This window comes from Neolamprologus brichardi, chromosome 14 (assembly GCF_056152115.1).
Source record: "Neolamprologus brichardi isolate AB-2024 chromosome 14, ASM5615211v1, whole genome shotgun sequence".
NCBI classification, from domain to species: Eukaryota; Metazoa; Chordata; class Actinopteri; order Cichliformes; family Cichlidae; genus Neolamprologus; species Neolamprologus brichardi.
The window spans coordinates 41906735-41925027 of record NC_142117.1 but is presented as its reverse complement, the minus strand read 5'-3'; the positions used below and the strand labels follow the sequence as shown (position 1 = coordinate 41925027).

The 18293-nt window shown below is 45.8% G+C and overlaps 3 protein-coding genes and 1 non-coding gene across 7 annotated transcripts; 1 reads left to right on the top strand and 3 right to left on the bottom strand.

Annotated features, from left to right (window-relative positions):
* Nucleotides 1–866: 866 nt before the first annotated feature.
* On the bottom strand, nucleotides 867–5162 carry LOC102791681 (uncharacterized). 2 transcript variants are annotated; one of them, XM_087851345.1, is made up of 6 exons: nucleotides 5116–5162; nucleotides 4841–4963; nucleotides 3482–4071; nucleotides 3263–3339; nucleotides 2684–2935; nucleotides 867–1302 (listed from the first exon to the last, which is right to left on the bottom strand). In XM_087851345.1, the coding sequence occupies exons 3-6, from the start codon at nucleotides 4017–4019 to the stop codon at nucleotides 1045–1047; spliced, it is 1125 nt and encodes a 374-aa protein (XP_087707471.1). In that variant the 5' UTR covers nucleotides 4020–4071; nucleotides 4841–4963; nucleotides 5116–5162; the 3' UTR covers nucleotides 867–1044. The 2 variants fall into 2 exon arrangements, with proteins under 2 accessions (XP_087707471.1, XP_087707470.1); XM_087851344.1 differs by having other exon boundaries at nucleotides 4841–5134.
* LOC102791403 (dual specificity protein phosphatase 14) lies at nucleotides 4700–6564 on the top strand. Of its 2 annotated transcripts, XM_087851346.1 has the most exons (3): nucleotides 4700–4811; nucleotides 5685–6001; nucleotides 6166–6563. In XM_087851346.1, the coding sequence occupies exons 2-3, from the start codon at nucleotides 5691–5693 to the stop codon at nucleotides 6377–6379; spliced, it is 525 nt and encodes a 174-aa protein (XP_087707472.1). In that variant the 5' UTR covers nucleotides 4700–4811; nucleotides 5685–5690; the 3' UTR covers nucleotides 6380–6563. The 2 variants fall into 2 exon arrangements, with proteins under 2 accessions (XP_087707472.1, XP_006809721.2); XM_006809658.3 differs by lacking the exon at nucleotides 4700–4811 and having other exon boundaries at nucleotides 5484–6001; nucleotides 6166–6564.
* Nucleotides 6565–6637: 73 nt separating this feature from the next.
* polr2d (RNA polymerase II subunit D) lies at nucleotides 6638–10017 on the bottom strand. 2 transcript variants are annotated; one of them, XM_087851348.1, is made up of 4 exons: nucleotides 9725–10017; nucleotides 9394–9593; nucleotides 9224–9319; nucleotides 6638–6945 (listed from the first exon to the last, which is right to left on the bottom strand). In XM_087851348.1, the coding sequence occupies exons 1-4, from the start codon at nucleotides 9770–9772 to the stop codon at nucleotides 6867–6869; spliced, it is 423 nt and encodes a 140-aa protein (XP_087707474.1). In that variant the 5' UTR covers nucleotides 9773–10017; the 3' UTR covers nucleotides 6638–6866. The 2 variants fall into 2 exon arrangements, with proteins under 2 accessions (XP_087707474.1, XP_087707473.1); XM_087851347.1 differs by having other exon boundaries at nucleotides 9394–9574; nucleotides 9725–10016.
* A 325-nt stretch (nucleotides 10018–10342) lies between these two features.
* On the bottom strand, nucleotides 10343–10414 carry trnag-ucc (transfer RNA glycine (anticodon UCC)). The gene has a single exon. It is a non-coding gene; the product is annotated as a tRNA-Gly (tRNA).
* Nucleotides 10415–18293: the final 7879 nt, after the last annotated feature.

Genomic DNA, 18293 nt, shown 5'->3' with positions numbered 1-18293 from the left:
TCCATTTTTTATTGGTAATAAAAAGAAAATAAAGCATTTCTAATAAATTCAACAAAGAATTTGGTCATTTGTGTAACCCCCGTTCTCTGCAAAGTGAGTCCATTATGTGTGGGAAGTGCCCTCTGGTGTGACCAATCACGGAAGCTCCACCACCTGCGTTCCCTGTGATTGGTCTGTGCGAGGCCGTCCAATCACTTCAAAGGACACGGGGATGCCCTGCCCTCGCAGGTCGGGCAGTTTGGTGATGTCTCACTCGGTGTTCAGAGAACCGGTGTTATGCAAGTAACCAACCTTTCAAACAGATCGACATCTTTAAGAGTCTAAACAAACGTCTGTCCTCCTCCAGAACATCTTATGTACGCAAACACGCGTTGCAACTTCTTATGTTGTGGCGTTTTTTATTTTGACAGCGAATGCGCACCTGCGGACCACTTATGTGCAGCCCTGGTTATTTAGCTCGTCATATTGAGCCACAGAAATTCTTTTGTCCATGAAACCATAAAGCTGCACTTTCTTTTTGCCTTATAGTCTGATTTGTCATAACTTTTCCGTTTTGTGGTAAGCTTTTCTTTGGCTGTCACGTCTTCACCCTGACCTGTCTTATTTGGCTCAGCAGAACTAAAATATATATCCTGCTGCTTTTACACACGCACTCACATAACGCTCAGCGATTCTCTGCGCGATCAACCTCTCACATGTTTAAGCTGCGGGAGATTTCACTTGTCATGTTTGCATAGTAAGCTAACGATTGATGAGACGATGTCAGAGGAATTGGTGCAAATTATCATCACTCACCAATCAGTGCTGTCGCTCTCTATACACAGTTCGCGCGATTGCAAAGTGAAAGCAAAAAACAAGCGCAAATTCAAACTATTTCAATATGTCACATATTGACAGCAGCTCGATGCCAATGACATAATTACCCAGCTACATTTCAGAAAGGATGCAAAAGCATTGACATATATTTTTCTACGACAGCCCGACGGGCAGAGATAGGTTTTGGTAGCCCGACTGGCCCCGGGACGTCGGGCTCGCCCTGGACCTCTACGGCTCCGGCGTCCCAGCGGCTGCTGCACGCTGCTGCATCTTCTGCCTGACGTGAGGCAGCACAGCGTCCCTGTAAAACACCTCCAGTTTGGACACAGTCTCCTCCCACAGCTTGGGGTCAAAGGTCACCGGGACCACAGCCGTTTCCTTCAGGGTGAAGACCACGAGCTCGGCCTCCCGCAGCCCCGTCACCGCCAGCTGACACTGGATCTGAGTGTAGTAGCTGTGGGAGGTCTTCAGGCGGTACACTGGAACCTGGAGGAGGAGGAAGAGGAGGAATCAGAGAGGAAGAGGACACGAAATCAGAGAGGAAGAGGAAGAGACGGAGGAAGAGGAAGAGGAGGAGGAAGAAGAGAGGAGGAGGACACGAAATCAGAGAGGAAGAGGCGGAGGAGGAATCAGAGAGGAGGAGGAATCAGAGAGGAGGAGGAATCAGAGAGGAGGAAGAGGAAGAGGAAGGGGCGGAATCAGAGAGGAGGAAGAGGAGGACACTGAATCAGAGAGGAAGAGGAGGAGGAGGACACGAAATCAGAGAGGAGGAGGAGGAGGAAGAGACGGAGGAAAAGGAGGACACGAAATCAGAGAAGAAGAATTGGAGGAGGAATCAGAGAGGAGGAGGAGGAGGAAGAGGAGGAATCAGAGAGGAAGAGGAGGAGGAAGAGGAGGAGGAATCAGAGAGGAAGAGGAGGAGGAAGAGGAGGAGGAATCAGAGAGGAGGAGGAAGAGGAGGAGGAGGAGGAAGAGGAGGAGGAATCAGAGAGGAAGAGGAGGAGGAAGAGGAGGAATCAGAGAGGAAGAGGAGGAGGAAGAGGAGGAGGAATCAGAGAGGAAGAGGAGGAGGAAGAGGAGGAGGAGGAGGAAGAGGAGGAGGAATCAGAGAGGAAGAGGCGGAGGAAGAGGAGGAATCAGAGAGGAGGAGGAAGAGGAGGAGGAATCAGAGAGGAGGAGGAAGAGGAGGAGGAGGAGGAGGAGGAAGAGGAGGAGGAATCAGAGAGGAGGAGGAAGAGGAGGAGGAGGAGGAGGAAGAGGAGGAGGAATCAGAGAGGAAGAGGAGGAGGAAGAGGAGGAAGAATCAGAGAGGAGGAGGAAGAGGAGGAGGAATCAGAGAGGAGGAGGAAGAGGAGGAGGAGGAGGAGGAAGAGGAGGAGGAATCAGAGAGGAGGAGGAGGAGGAAGAGGAGGAGGAATCAGAGAGGAAGAGGCGGAGGAAGAGGAGGAATCAGAGAGGAGGAGGAAGAAGAGGAGGAGGAAGAGGAGGAGGAGGAAGAGGAGGAGGAATCAGAGAGGAAGAGGAGTAGGAAGAGGAGGAATCAGAGAGGAAGAGGAGGAGGAAGAGGAGGAATCAGAGAGGAGGAGGAAGAGGAGGAGGAGGAAGAGGAGGAGGAATCAGAGAGGAGGAGGAAGAGGAGGAGGAATCAGAGGAGGAGGAATCAGAGGAGGAATTGGAGAGGAGGAGGAAGAGGAGGAATCAGAGAGGAAGAGGAGGAGGAAGAGGAGGAATCAGAGAGGAGGAGGAAGAAGAGGAGGAGGAATCGGAGGAGGAATCAGAGAGGAGGAAGAGGAGGAATCAGAGAGGAGGAAGAGGAGGAATCAGAGAGGAAGAATCAGAGAGGAGCAGACTGATGTGTGGTTGCTACCCCGCCCTGCTCCCGTGTGGCCTCCTCATGCAGCTGCAGACAGAAGGCGGGGTCCTCCCTGCAGGCGTCCTCCACCCGCCTGTGTCTGTGCTTGTAGGGACACTTCACCTCCAGGCAGAGCAGCCATTGGCCGCTTCGTCTGTCCGTCACGATGCCGTCGGGACTGGCAGCCAACCAGGGCCTCCGGGGGTCGACGAACAAGCCGCAGTCCTGAACGCAGACCTGCCGGCCCAACGCCGAGGACTTCAGCCTCTGTGGGGTGATGTAATCAGTGACATCATCAGTAGTGAAGGACCTCCTCCTCGTGTTGCGGTTTTCTCACATATTTTGTGCATTTTCTGATATTTTTCACTGATTCTGGTTTTCTTATTATTTTATTCTCTCTTTCACGTCACTGATTTAAAACTATTTTCTCTGTTTACTGTTGACCATTACCAAAATAATTACTCATTTATTTGTATTTTATCTCAGGCGTCGTTGACACTGAGCTTCTTTGACTTGTTAAACTCAGAGCTCTCATACATCCTGCTGGCCGTGTTTGTGAGGATGGCTGAGTGTTACAAAGATGCTGAAACACACCTGGTACCTGCGGATGACCTCAGCCTCCATGTGGACCCCCCAGCTCATGGCTCTGGTCTGGACTCTGCGCCCCTCACCTGTCGACACAGTCAGGTAACCAGTTACTGGCTGAGCTCCTGCACGTGTTACAATAACAACTCACAGCAGCAGACGTCCTGGTGAAGCTGCTAAAAGATTTATATGGAGTCAGGGTACCAGGTGGTAGAAGGTGTGGCCTACCTGTGACAGCAGCCAGGTACGAGGTGGGCGGAGTTTTACTCTTGCCGTTAACAAAGCCGGAGCGAGCGATGCTGTGTGCCACCGAGGCCGTGATCCGGTTCTTCCTCCAAGCGAACCAGTCTGGGTTGTTTCTCTGTCCGCGGGTCAAGACTTCCACCTCCTCCACCACACACCGGTCCAGATGGACACCCACATCCAGGGGCACCTGCTCGGGTCTGGGAGGGGCTGCTGGGGAAGGTTTCTGGGGAGGATCTGGATCAGCAGCAACCGCCTCCTTCACAGGTTTCTGTGCCCGTTTCTGTCCTTCAGGAGGAGGTCTCGCAGCCGAGGCAGCTTTTTGGGCGCCGCTGTTTCCTGGATCTGCCCGGGAGTCAGTCCCAGTCTGAAGGGGGCGCGCAGCACCGGGTCTGGTTTTACTGGAGGTTCTGGTTCCAGTGATGCCTTCTGGAGTCTGGATGGAGGGGTGGTATCTGACCTGAGGGAGGACTGGTTTCTGAGCCGTGCCAGTGGAAGTCTGCTTGGTGTTGTGGTTCCGCATTGTTGTTGGGTCTTGATCCGAAAGGGGGCCAAAGGAGAAACTGCAGAAGAGTCTGAATCCAGGAAGCAATAAACATGATCAGATGAAATAAAATCACGAATCGAAATAATCACCATCAAACGGGTAATAACAGATTTTTAACTTGACAGACTCGACCGAGGCTTTTATTTTGAAGAGTCAGATGTTTCGCCACACATCCGGTTCAAACAGCCGAAACAAACCACGTGATCGCCCGACCACGTCCCCAAGCACGTACACTCCTGTCACCAGACTCCGTTCAGATTTGTGTAGAAACACGGCGCCCGGTGTTCCGGTGGACGCGGGCTCACCGGGAGGCGTTTGAGACTCACGGGGAGGAGCCGCTCTCGTTTTCGGCCCTGACCTCACGAAGGCAGCGGTCATCGTTTTTCAGGGAGATTCTTCCAAATAATCAGGCCAACTTTAACGTTTCCTCGTCTGTCTTTTAAGAAACAACTAAAAGCTCTTATTTTTTAGCTTTTATGCGCTGTTATGTTGTTGTGAAGCACTCTGTGATACAATTTTACTTACTTTTATAATGTGTTCTTAGGGTCCTCTCTTATGGGAAATAGCTTTTCTCTTGAAACAGAAAAACAGGGAAACGCAGAAACGGAAGGCCCTAAAGTGAATGAATTTTGAATAGAGTCTGGTTGAAGCCGCTCCGGCTCCTCTGAGAGCGCACGGCGAGGTTAGTTCGTGTTTCCAGACCTCGGCCTGTCTGTTCTACGCTCATTCAGCTGTAAACAGAGGGCTGGCTCCTTATCTACCTGGCAGGTGAGTGAAAGTGTCAGAATGTACCTTACCTGTCTCTGCTGTCGGTCTGAGAGCGGAAACGAAACCGAGTCTATTTAAAGCTTCGCTGACTCATTATCCCGTGACACCCGGACACGTCCCGGCATGTTTCAGCTCAGCCCGCTCCCAATAATCTGGGGGATCATGATGAATCGTATCAATACCAACCGGAAGACTCGGGTTTGGAGTTTGTTAATACATCCACACGCTGAACACTCATCATCATCATCACTATCACTGTGTATGAAGGACGAGCTGCTGTCAGCCCACCTGTGTGCGGTCTCACCTGGAGGCGTGGCTTCGAATCCACTTCTGACGAAACGCTTTGCTCTTGTTTGTTTACAATAGTGAAAAACAGTGATGCATAAAAATACCAGCTATGCATTTTAATATGCTGATTCAATTCAACTTTATTTATATAGCGCCAAATCACAACAACAGGGTCGACCCCACAACAATAGATGCAGAGAAAAACCCAACAATCATTTGACCCCCTATGAGCAGCACTTTGGCGACAGTGGGAAGGAAAAACTCCCTTTTAACAGGAAGAAAGTGCTCTAATAGGGTGATATGGTACTACAAGGTCATTAAGATCAGATGGGGCCTGATTATTTAAGACCTTGTATGTGAGGAGCAGGATTTTGAATTCTGGATTTAACAGTCGTCCAGCCTGGAAGTAATAATACTGGTTCTGTCTCCAGTCTGGTCAGAGCCCGCTAACTGTCTATGGTTCTGTGTGGTTGGCTGAACCGCTGCTCGCCTCACTGAAGAGAATTTGACAGGAAGTGGCGAGCTCCTGCTCTTTGTTTGAGTCTTTGTTCTGTTAACCTCAGTTTGTGATGTGTCCTCCTGCAGCGGATCATGCGGGTCTCTCGGGTCTCTGCCGGCCTCTTCCTCACTGATCTGGACTCGGCTCTGAACACCAGCGTGTTGACCAGCAGAAATGTCACTCTCATCGTCAACGCCAGTGGGCTCGAGGACATTTCCTACCCGCAACTGGATGGTCTGCAGGTGCTCCACGTCCCCGTCCAGGACCAGCCTCACGCCCCCCTCAGAGAGTACTTCGACCTGGTAACTGAACGGATCAACCAGAACCAAACGGGGGCGACTCTGGTCCACTGCAGCGCCGGCAGAAGCCGGTCCTCTGCGCTGGTCATGGCCTACCTCATGAGGTAGCCACAGTGCTTTATCTCACTGTGACAGTCAGGTTCTGGTCTGTGATGTGGTTCTGGTCTCTGACGTGGTTCTGGTCTGTGACGTGGTTCTGGTCTGTGATGTGGTTCTGGTCTCTGACGTGGTTCTGGTCTGTGATGTGGTTCTGGTCTCTGTGCTTCAGGTCTCAGGGTCTCAGCCTCCGTCGAGCTCACGAACTTGTTCTGGAGCAGCGACCATTTATTCGACCCAACGCTGGTTTCTGGAGGCAGCTGATAGACTTGGAGAGGACCCTGTTTGGTAGGAACACGGTGAGGATGGCGAGCACACCAGGCGGCGTCCTTCCTGAAGCTCTGGAGGACTCGGACGCTGCAGCGGTGTACTGCCTGAATGTCTGATGCTGGCTGGCTCTGCGGCGTTTTCGGTGTGAAGCGCTCTGAGGAACTGCTTCCACGTGCTCTTCCTGTTGTTGGGAGGAGCTTATAATCCTGCGCATATTTCTCCTGTTCTGAGTGCTGCTCTGTGATTGGTTGTGGTTTAAATGCTGCTGAAATCATCTGTTTTCTGCAGTGTGTGTGTGTGTGTGTGTTATGGTGCCAGACGGTTATTTACTTGTAATTTTATGGTACAAATGAAAAAGTCACATGACTGAGCAACTGGTTCAATCAAACCTTTATTTAAAAAAACCCCAAAACAACAACAAAAACATCATCAGCAACAGTTCAGACGCTGCACACAACCCTTCAATCAAGCTGAACTGAGCATGTGCAAGAAACACGTGAAAACAACGGGTAAGAAAAAGTTTTATCAGGACAGCAGATTGACCACATTAGTCCGGGGGCGGGGCTGTAGGGGGGCGGGGCTGTGTGTGTGGGGGCTGAGGTCTCAGTACTGGAAGCTTCTCTTGGTCTGGATGTCATCGAGGATCTGCTGCAGCTCCTCGTCCTCGAAGCGACCCTCCAAGCTGAAAACACAGAAAACTTTATTGACACAGCAACCGAACAACCACACAGACAGGTGTCGTCATGGAAACACAGCATCGTCACAGATCACTGCCTCCTGCTGCCGGTTCTGCTCTGAAGTATCTGCAGAACTGAACCAGCTCTGGACAGGAAACTGAATCTCTGCAGCTGTGTACCTGACTCCGTGGTATAATTCTCAAACACGTACCCTAAAGCAGATGACTCGTAATCTGGAGAGGAAATGGCGTGTCACAAATTTAGAGGATCATCATTTAGCCTGGAGAAATAGTTTGTTGCTTTATAAGAAAGCCCTCCACAAAGCCAGAACAGCTTACTACTCATCACTGATTGAAGAAAATAAGAACAACCCCAGGTTTCTCTTCAGCACTGTAGCCAGGCTGACAAAAAGTCAGAGCTCTTTTGAGCCAACCATCCCTTTAACGTTAACTAGTGAGGACTTCATGAACTTCTTCACAAATAAAATTTTTATCATTAGAGAAAAAATTACCAATAATCATCCCACAGATGTAATATTATCTACAGCTACTCTTAGTACCATTGATGTTAAGTTAGACTCTTTTTCTCCAATCGATCTTTCTGAGTTATCTTCAATAATTACTTCCTCCAAACCATCAACGTGTCTTTTAGACCCCATTCCTACAAAACTGCTCAAAGAAGTCCTGCCATTGATTAATTCTACGATCTGTGGTCTGTCTTGTGTCAGTGAAGTAAAAGACGGATTTAATGCGACAGGATTCAAACAGCAGTCGCTTTCTGAAACACCAGATACAGTGGCTTTGAAAAGTATTGGGCCCCTTGTCTGTGAAGGTTCTCAGTCATCCAGGTCATCATAGCCAAAGGAGCTTGGAAAGAAAAGCGTCTGGACTTCTTTAAGTTGCTTGAAGACGTTTCACCTTCATCCGAGAGGCTTCTTCAGTTCTAAGGTCAAATGGTGGAGAGTCCCAGATTTAAACCTGGTGGGAGTTTCCCCCCACAGAGGGACAAAAGGACCCCCTGATGATCCTCTAATCGCCTGAGCCAAGGTGTGAAACTGGGTGTGGGTCCCAATCAGCCAGAGTTTCAGGTGAGTTCATTGTGAAACCTGGCCCCACCTTATCATGTGATTTCCTGAGGTCAGATGGCCCAGGATGTGAGTGGGCGTTAAGGCGTCTGGGAAGGGATCTCAAAACTCTGTGGGGGGAAACTCCCACCAGGTTTATATCTGGGACTCTCCACCATTTGACCTTAGAACTGAAGAAGCTTCTCGGATGAAGGTGAAACGTCTTCAAGTAACTTAAAGAAGTCCAGATGCTTTTCTTTGCAAGCTCCTTTGACTATTGGGCCCCTTGAACTTTCCCACATTTTGTCACATTACAGCCACAAACATGAATCAATGTTATTGGAATTCCACTTTTCAGTTATTTGTAACAAATGTTTGGAATCATGTCTGATTTTCGTTCCACTTCTCACGTGTTCACCACTTTGTGTTGGTCTTTCACGTGGAAGTCCAATAACATTGATTCATGTTTGTGGCTGTAATGTGACAAAATGTGGGAAAGTTCAAGGGGGCCGAATACTTTTGCATCCACTGTAGGTATCGGATTCAGTACCACATTCAAAAGTAATCGGATATGAAAATATAGGATCTGTGTTGTTCACACTGTCGTTACCATGATACGGGTTGCAAAGGGTTAAAAAAGTCGGATTTGATGCGCTTTCGCCTGCAGTGTGAACGTAGCTTAGTTATGCTGCAATAGATGTAGGCTGCCGGGGGATTCCCATGATGCATTGAGTTTTTCCTTTCCAGTCACCTTTCTCACTCACTATGTATTAACAGACCTCTCTGCATTGAATCATATCTGTTATTAACCTCTGTCTCTCTTCCACAGCATGTCTTTATCCTGTCTTCCTTCTCTCACCCCAACCAATCACAGCAGATGGCCCCGCCCCTCCCTGAGCCTGGTTCTGCTGGAGGTTTCTTCCTGTTAAAAGGGAGTTTTTCCTTCCCACTGTCACCAAAGTGCTGCTCATAGGGGGTCATATGATTGTTGAGTTTTTCGCTGTTTCTATTATTGTAGGGTCGACCTGACAATATAAAGTGTCTTCAGGTGACTGCTGCTGTGATTTGGTGCTGTATAAATAAAACTGAACTGAATTGAACCTGCCTATGTGTTTAACTCAGCTAGTTATGAACTGTGGGGCAGCTCCTGTACCTCAACACTGCAGCTGTCACAGAGGCTTTTATTGTGAAGGTCCTGCTGTGACGTGGATCGGACTTACCTGGGGATCAGGGCTTTGGCCTCCTCTGCGGCTTCTGGACACAGGTTGGCCAAACTGGCGAGCTCGAACTTGTGGAGCTTCTTCTGCAGCAGGAGGCTGAAGACAGAAAGATGACAGGGGTCAGAACCGGATCGCCTCGGACCTGGGCAGGAGCCGGGGCGGGGGCGTACCTGCGCACGGCCGTGATGGTCTCGCGGTTCTTGAAGCGGCTGAAACGGGCCGTGTAGTTGAGGGTCTTCATGAAGACCTCGGACAGCTCCTGCTCGTCCTCGGCGCTCTCGTTCTGCTGCTTCCTGTGCTCCAGCAACATGTGGACCTCCGAGTTCAGCAGCGTCTCCGCGTTCTCGAACTCTGAGGGGGAGGTCAACACCTGTCAATCACTCAGCACGCATGCTCAGAGAGGCTTTGAACCTTCAGCCGAACCCACAGACAGCAGCTCGGTCTGTGTACCCGCGTGCACCCACGCGTTCGAGAGTGCGTGCGCGCGCTGCAGGTACTCACCTTTAGGAAAGAGCAGCTGAGAAGCGTCCTCTTCAAAATCACCAACATGCGGAGGAGCCGCGCCGCCTCCAGCCGCCATGTCGAGGAGCAGTCCCGGCTATCGGCCGGGGAGTGTGAAGCCGCCCGGAGGGTGAGACACAGCTGCCCGGTCAAGCCTGGCAGCCCGGCAACAAAGCGCAGGTCGGGGGGGAAATCCCGGAGAGAACGGTCGGGGGGTAGAAACCAGCGCCGCCACTCTGGACCGCAAGAAAACAGCGAGAACTACTTCCGGGGCGCCCACAGTCACTTCCGCTCTTTGTGACGACATTAAAGAACATTATGAAAAACAGAAGGAGGGTGCAGTTTGTGCCAAAGAGATGACAATATAAAAAATAATTACATAAAATTAGAGAATCAGGTCGACAGTTCATTTTCCTGTCTGGCAGGGATTCTTTCAAAGTATCAGTCTCTGCTAGCAGCGCCCTCCTGCGGACGGGAGCGGCAGCTTCGCACTGGGTGTCAGAGAATAGTTTTAAGCAGTTTTAAAAAGATTATTTTGTTACATGAGTGCCGGAAGCCGCTGAACCCCGACCAAAAGAAACAGAACAGAATCTGTCTCAGCGGTCGTAAAAGGGAGGCTGCGTTGGCCGGGAATCGAACCCGGGTCAACTGCTTGGAAGGCAGCTATGCTAACCACTATACCACCAACGCCTGAAGGCAAAGGAGCTGCACCACAATAAAACACACGCAGCATCAGTATGACTCAATACGGCGTAACGTGACGGCTGTGACCCCACAGCAGGGAGGTCCTGGGAATCACAGAAACTCAGGAGAGGCTTCTCCAGCACACCGGCCGCAAAGTCAACAACCCAGTGTAGCTGTGCAGTACAGCGACGAGAGCTCAGACCTGGAGAAACCAAACAGCCACTTCATAATATCAGCTATCAATTTTATTTCTATAGCACAAAGTGCTTCACGAGTAGTTCATGAACAAGAGAAAATAGAAAAATAACACATGATATAAGGCAAAGGCAACATATTTAACATAAAAACAAACACAAAACAAGCCTGATGGTGCTCAAACTGAACTTTGAGTTTCATCAAGCCAGTTTGAAACACTGTATAGACTCTGAAGTACGAATATCAAGTGACAAGTGATTCCCAGTGTTGGGAAGGGTAAATGTATTCCACTACAGATTACAGAATACATGCCCCAAAATGTATTTTTTAATGTATTTGTAACTGAATACTTTGGATTACTTAATCTATTATCATGCTTTTTACAACTACATGAATGTACTATTGCTGTGATTTATTACTGTTACTGAAGGTTACTCTCCACACCAACACCAACTAGATGTTTAAATCTTGATATAAATGAGTAACAGTAGGTGGACATTAGGTAAGGCTGCACTTTTAGCAGCGATCTCGTGTAGAAAACTATTTCTGTATCAGTAATATGTTTTCTTTCTGTCTGTTAATAATCATGAGGAACTGCACATGATTATTTGCAGCTAGCAGGTTGTTAATGCTATCCATCAAGTCTTAAAAACAGCATGTTAATACGAGATCCTGAAAGCTGCTCCAAAAATGATCAGATTTTATTTGAAATATTTGTTCACTTCTCCTCCAAACACCAGCAGCTGTCTGTTGTTTTGATTGTTTACTAAAATAATAATAAAAGTGTTCTAACAGCTCACTGATTTTATGTGTACTGTGTTTATTAAAAGAGATGAAGCTTGTGTTTCTGTCATGTAGTGATTATGCTTAACTGTATGATGCTTATTAGACATTATGAAGCAGATGATACATGAAAGTGAATTTTGCCAAAGTGCTTAAGATGCTTTTTTAAATAATTTTTTATTTATTTATTTTTTATTTTTTTCCTGTCCCATTTGGATCTGTAGCCATCAGAATTGTTGTCTAAAGGCCAAGAAAGATGCCAAGCGGATTTACTTTAAACAAGTGGATCATCATGGCCATATTGGTCCATTTGACTGACCTTTATTATAATTATGTATTTATTTGATTTGATTTTTGGTTGTTACAGACGGGACAGACATGACTGGGGGATAGGACAGGGAGAGAGAATGAAAGAAAGAGAGGGAGAGAAAGAAAACCAGAGGAGATGAGACGGTGAGAAAGGGGGAAGAAAAAAAAAGAAACAAAACACCTGGATCACCTGTGTCTCTGTATATACGATGTAAGGGCGGTGGCCACAATTCAGAGATGGTCCTGGCGTGTCACTGGGATGCTCTCTCCACATTGCAATGTGTTCATTAAACCCACTTCAAATCAAGCTTACTGGGTGTGTTGCAGGTTATTGTTAGATTTTCCTCAACAAAGTCCAAAGATGTGAGATGACAGATGTGTCCGAGCAGGCCAGCTTGGTGAGGTTATTAGTTGACGCAGTAGACTTTGCTAATGGCAGGCAGAGAGCAACACCGTATAGCAGCAGTGAGAGGAGCAATTGTACTGGATGTCATATGTGTGTTATACTGCAGAGGGCAGCAGATGGAGAGATATGTATCATAGGACATGATGGCCAAGGTGAAAAATTCAATGCTGTCATAAGAGCACAAACAGAAAACCTGGAGCAAGCACAGAGGAGCAGAAACAGTGTGAACATAAGAGCATCTGAAGCAGGAGGAAGGAAAAACTCCCTTTTAACAGGAAGAAACCTCCGGCAGAACCAGGCTCAGGGAGGGGCGGGGCCATCTGCTGTGATTGGTTGGGGTGAGAGAAGGAAGACAGGATAAAGACATGCTGTGGAAGAGAGACAGAGATTAATAACAGATATGATTCAATGCAGAGAGGTCTGTTAACACATAGTGAGTGAAGAAGAAACACCCAGTGCATCATGGGAATCCCCGGCAGCCTACGTCTATTGCAGCATAACTAAGGGAGGATTCAGGGTCACCTGAAACACCTGAAACAACCCTGTACTACCATCAGTGTTGGGAAGGTTACTTTTAAAATGTATTCCATTACAGATCACAGACTACAAGCCCCAAAATGTATTTGTAACGTATTCCGTTACGTTACTCAATGAGAGTAACGTATTCTGAATACTTTGGATTACTTAATATATTATCATGCTATTTACAACTACATGAATGTACTATTGTTGTGTGATTTGTTACTATTACTGTAGGCTACTCACCATACCAACACCAACTAGATTTTTAAATCTTAATATAAATGAGTAACAGTAGGTGGACATTAGGTAAGGCTGCACTTTTAGCAGCGATCTCATATAGAAAACTATTCCGCGCGTATATAAAACAGGTCCGCGGCTCTGAACCGTAGTAAAGGGACCTCTGGCTAATACGTCGGGTTCGTGTCGGGCTCGTAGCTGAAAACTAGCTTTACTTTGTTGTCTGGGTCAACTTTGCTAGCAGAGACAGAGAGAGGCGTTGAAAGGCTGCTCCAACAGAACTTATTGTTTCAGAGGAAAACACGAACACGGTGTACAGTCGAGTCTTAATAGCTTACTTACAGCTGGGCTACACTGCCCATGAGGCTACATTCTTTAGGGCTATGCCTGGAACAGTCTGCCTGTTGCTTTTATATTAAATCATTTTTGAACAATAATTGAAAAAAAAATTTCTCCACGTCATTATGTGGGCTGCAAGTAGGGTGACATGGGCCGCGAGATTGAGACACCGCCATTAGAGCCTCTTAATGCGTGTTTTTTTGGGGGTTTCTGTCGGCATGGAATTACCAAAAACAGAGAGGGCGTAGCCGAACATATGAAACAGGAAAAGACGGCCGTGTAATCCCTTTATTTCAAAAAAGTAACTGTATTCTGAATACCACCATTTTAAATGGTAACTGTAACAGAATACAGTTACTCATATTTTCTATTTTAATACGTAACTTCGGTACATGTATTCTGTTACTCCCCAACACTGAAAATAAATAAAAGAACATTGAAGTTCTTGAGATGTTCAGTGCAATAACACACAAGCTAATCCAAAAGTTAACAGCTCACATCATGACTTATGACCTCAAAGTCTGCCTGGATCTAAATGAGGGAACCATGCGGACCTCATCAGTACAGGGCCTGCTGCAGCACACAAACTAATTTATATATATATACACACACACATATATATAGATATAAAAATATAAATTTGTTTTATTCTTATTTATTTTTTAATTACCTCTTCATCTGCTTTCAGCTGCACAAACTCAAGTCTCACATATCAGTGACAAACCACAGTTGTGCTGTTGGAGCATCCACAGCCTCTGTGTGAGTGCACTGCAACATCATGACATGAAGAACACTGGACACTTGAACCCGCTTTCAGTCTAACTTTAACTTTTTATCGCCAATAGACAAGTTGGCAAAATGTAACACTCAGAACATGGAGTCAACAAATAATACTAAAATGTTTAATTATTACTACATTACCTTTGACTAAAACTCTTGTTTGCGAGCGGCTTATTGATCTTGATAAAGACGTGCTGCTTACTTGTGTAAAAACAGTGAAATATAAAAAGTGTTTACTAATTTGTACCAACGTGAGAGAGAAATGGATCTGAAACCACTGAAACCAGAGTGTTTGCAGACACACAGATAATGAAGACATGCTGCTCGGAAATGCTAGATACAGATAAAAATGGAGTGTGTGTGTGTGTGTGTGTGTGTGTGTGAGTGTGTGTGTGTGTGTGTGTGTGTGTGTGTGTGTATTGAGCCAAGATTGCAAAACTGCCTAACTGCCTTAGTCTTCCTCCCATTAGGGCCTACATGGATGACATGACCATCATTACAACAACAGAACCATGTACTAGGCCAAGGGCGTAGATTTGGCATGGACAGAGGGGGCATGGCCCCACCAATAATTTGATTTCTTTAAGTAAAGAAAAACAAACACGATAGAAAGAAAAAAACAATCTGTCAACGTCTCGTTCAACCAGCGGTGAAGAAAGATTTAAATGACGTTCTGATAGATGGTAGATGACGTTTGTTTGTTTGGTCAAATGTACAGAATGACTGCTCACACATTGCTGTTGGTTCATCACCAGGCAAATGTATACTGTCTTCATTTTTATGTTCGATACATGAAGTGTTGACATGTTTGTCTCCTTCAGGAAATGTGCCCTTCTACTGTCATTCATCAAAAGATACCCAGAACCTTCAGTCCTGAAATCTTCATCAAGCGTCAGTTCATATTTGATCCACTGGACCGTCAGATTCTCTTGTTTCCTTACTTACTGTCCTACACACAGTCAGGCTGATGTTTCTCTCATATGTCACGTTGCCCTCAGTCCAGCACACATCTTGGTACAGTCCAGAGTCTGAGTGGGTCAGCTCATGGAGAGTAAATGAAGGAGAATAATGAATTACTGAATATACGACTCGTCCTGTCACATCTTCATGTATTTTGGGGACTCTCTTCCCAAAGTGAGAAATGTTCCACAGGACCAGAGTGTCTTCATCAATAAGTTTGTTTAAAAAATATGAACATTAGTGTGACAGTTTAATCAGATCCTCAGATGAAAATATTTCCTTCTAAATTCTCAGTTTTCACTTATCAGCTTTCAGTCAAACATTTTTATCTCTGTGTCTAAAAAAAGACTTTCCACAGCAGCTGGTTGGTCTGATACTGTGAGAGATGTAATCTATTACTCTTCATGTTAGGGATGCAACGATACCAATTTTTTCAAACCGATACGATACCGATACTTGGATCTGAGTACTTGCCGATACAGAGTACAAAAACCGATACTTCTACCACACACACACACAAATGCAATGAATTGGAAGACAGGTTTTATTTTATTCTCTGCCGATATTAAATAAAATCTTAATAAAAATGACCACAAAAAAATTTCAAGTGAAAAATAAGCACTTCTGTTAAATTATTGCAGAGTCTCCACATTGTAATTTAAAAGAATATCACTGAACTATTGGCACTGTCTCTAGGGGATGTCCCCCTAGTGGCCAATCTAAAAAACTACAACAAAAATGACAAGCCACCCTCTGATTTATGAAATCAGTATCGGTTCATGGTATCGGTTAACTTTTACGAGTATGAGTACACGCACATTTTACAGTATCGGCTCCGATAACCGATACCAGTATCGGTATCGGTGCATCCCTAATCTGAGGCTTTCTGGGAGTTTGTTCCAGATATAAGGAGCATAAAAGCTGAATGCAGCTTCTCCGTGTCTGGTTCTGACTCTGGGAACTGATAAAAGACCGGATCCAGATGACCTGAGGGATCTGGAAGGTTCATACTGGGTCAGGAGGTCACTGATGTATTTTGGTCCTAAACCATTCAGAGCTTCATAGACCAGCATCAGAACTTTAAAGTCTATCCTCTGACGGACAGGCAGCCAGTGTAAAGACCTCAGAGCTGGACTGATGTGGTCCACTTGTTTGGTCTTAGTGAGGACTCGAGCAGCAGAGCTCTGAATGAGCTGTAGTTGTCTGACTGATTTTTAGGTAGACCTGTAAAGATGCTGTTACAGTAATCAAGCCTACTAAAGATGAATGCATGGACTAGTTTTTCCAGGTCCTGTTGAGACAGCAGATCTTTTATCCTTGAAATATTCTTGAGGTGATAGTAAGCTGATTTTGTTATTGTCTTAATGTGTTTTTACAAATTTAGGTCTATGTCCATCACTACACCCAAATTTCTCACCTGGTTTGTGGTTTTTAGGTGTATAGATTGAAGTTCTGTGGCGACCTGTGATCGTTTTTCTTTGGCTGCAAAGACTATTACCTCCGTTTTCTTTTTGTTTAGCTGGAGAAAATTGTGGCACAACCAGTCATTAATTTCCACAATGCATTTACCAAGAGCCTGTACAGGGCCTCGGTCTCCTGGTGACATTGTGATATATATTTGTGTGTCATCTGCATAGCTGTGATAGTTTATTTTGTTGTTCTTTATAATCTGTGCCAGTGGGAGCATGTAAATGTTAAACAGAAGGGGTCCCAAGATGGAGCCTTGGGGAACTCCACATGTGATACTTGTCTGCTCAGATGTGAAGTTACCTGTTGATACAAAGTATTTCCTGTTTTCTAAGTATGTTTTGAACCAGTTTAGTACAGTTCCTGAAAGACCTGCCCAGTTCTCCGTTTGAGTAATATGTTGTGGTCAACTGTATCAAATGCTGCACTGAGATCCAGTAAAACTAAGACTGACATTTTTCCACTGTCTGTATTCAGACATATGTCATTAAACACTTTGGTCAGAGCAGTTTCAGTGCTGTGGTTCTGTCTAAAACCTGACTGGAAGGCATCATAGCAGTTATTCTGTGTTAAGAAGTAATTGAGCTGTTGAGAAACTGCTTTTTCAATGATCTCACTTAAAAATGGGAGATTTGAGATCGGCCTGTAGTTCTTCATTTGGATCTTGTCAAGATTGTCCTTTTTCAGTATAGGCTTAATTACAGCAGTTTTTAGTGGTTCTGGAAACACACATGACATTAAAGAAAAGCTGACGATCTGTAACAGGTCTGACTCCAAAGTCTTTGAGACCTATTTGAAAAACAGGACATCTAAACAGCAAGAGGAGGAGTTCAGTTGATCTAAGATGTCCTCCAGGTCGTTGCTGTTAATAGGGTGAAACTGTTTGATGGTGTTTAAACAGTTTTTTGGTGGACACAGTACATGTCCTGGATCTGCTGTTGATGTATCAATTGCTTGTCTAATCTTTTGGATTTTGTCTGTGAAGAATTTGGCGAAGTCATTGCAGGCCATGGTGGAAGTTCAGCTGCCACTGACACAGGAGGGTTTGTTAGCCTGTCAACTGTAGAAAATAAGACCCGAGCATTATGACTGTTTTTGGTGATGATGTCAGAGAAGTAGGACCTTCTTGCACTCCTCAGTTGTAAATTATAATTGTGAAGTTTCTCTTTATAGATGTCATAATGAACCCGAGTTTTTAGGACATCCTGATAATATGAATTGCAGTAATCCAGCCTGGAAGTAATAAAGCTGTGCGCGTGAACAGTCGCGCACTGCTGACACGATCTCCCCACACAGAAAATCTGCGCTGCGCACAAAAAAAATCAAGCCTGAATTGGAATAAAAGTAAATACATGTATTTATTTTATTTTGTGTATTTTCAGTGCGCGGAGACTGTGTTAGCAGTGCACGATTGCTCACGTGCTCAGAGGGAACAGTGACTGACACAATATCTGAAATGACACAAAAAGGCAAAAAAATAGAAAAAGTATAAAAAGTGGATAATAATCAGTACTTGACGATAGTACGTTTACTGCACATAGCTTGGAGGACTGTGCTGAATCAACTCCGTTCACTGAGCAACACAAAGGCCTACCACACCCGGTGCACGGCATTGGTGCATGGGGGTCGTAGTGCAAGATGTAATAAAAGAATAGAGTCCAAATAGAAATGCACAATCACCAACTGCTGCACCTGTAAGAAAAAACAAACATACAACAGCTGGAACACAAAAATCTGAAAATGCACAGATACATAAATCAACAATCTTCTCCTGCAGCAGTCAAACAGTCTCGTTATCACACCTGCATGAAGCACTGTGTAAATGACGGCATCTACCACGTGCACGCGCTATTTCTCCTGCATTGATTGTTTGTGTGTGATAACAGT

Bases quoted from the DNA above. Each gene is read 5' to 3' on its own strand.
- LOC102791681 (XM_087851345.1), bottom strand. From the start codon at position 4,019: ATGCGGAACCACAACACCAAGCAGACTTCCACTGGCACGGCTCAGAAA. The intron at 3,340-3,481 runs GTAGGCCACACC...CTGTGTCGACAG, and splicing joins GTACCTGGCTGCTGTCACAG to GTGAGGGGCGCAGAGTCCAG. The intron at 2,936-3,262 runs GTGTGTTTCAGC...ATCACCCCACAG, and splicing joins AGGTCATCCGCAGGTACCAG to AGGCTGAAGTCCTCGGCGTT.
- LOC102791403 (XM_006809658.3), top strand. From the start codon at position 5,691: ATGCGGGTCTCTCGGGTCTCTGCCGGCCTCTTCCTCACTGATCTGGAC. The intron at 6,002-6,165 runs GTAGCCACAGTG...TCTGTGCTTCAG, and splicing joins GTCATGGCCTACCTCATGAG to GTCTCAGGGTCTCAGCCTCC.
- polr2d (XM_087851347.1), bottom strand. From the start codon at position 9,803: ATGGCGGCTGGAGGCGGCGCGGCTCCTCCGCATGTTGGTGATTTTGAA. The intron at 9,575-9,724 runs GTGAGTACCTGC...CCTCCCCCTCAG, and splicing joins TCAGCTGCTCTTTCCTAAAG to AGTTCGAGAACGCGGAGACG. The intron at 6,946-9,223 runs GTAAGTCCGATC...CTGTGTTTTCAG, and splicing joins GCCAAAGCCCTGATCCCCAG to CTTGGAGGGTCGCTTCGAGG.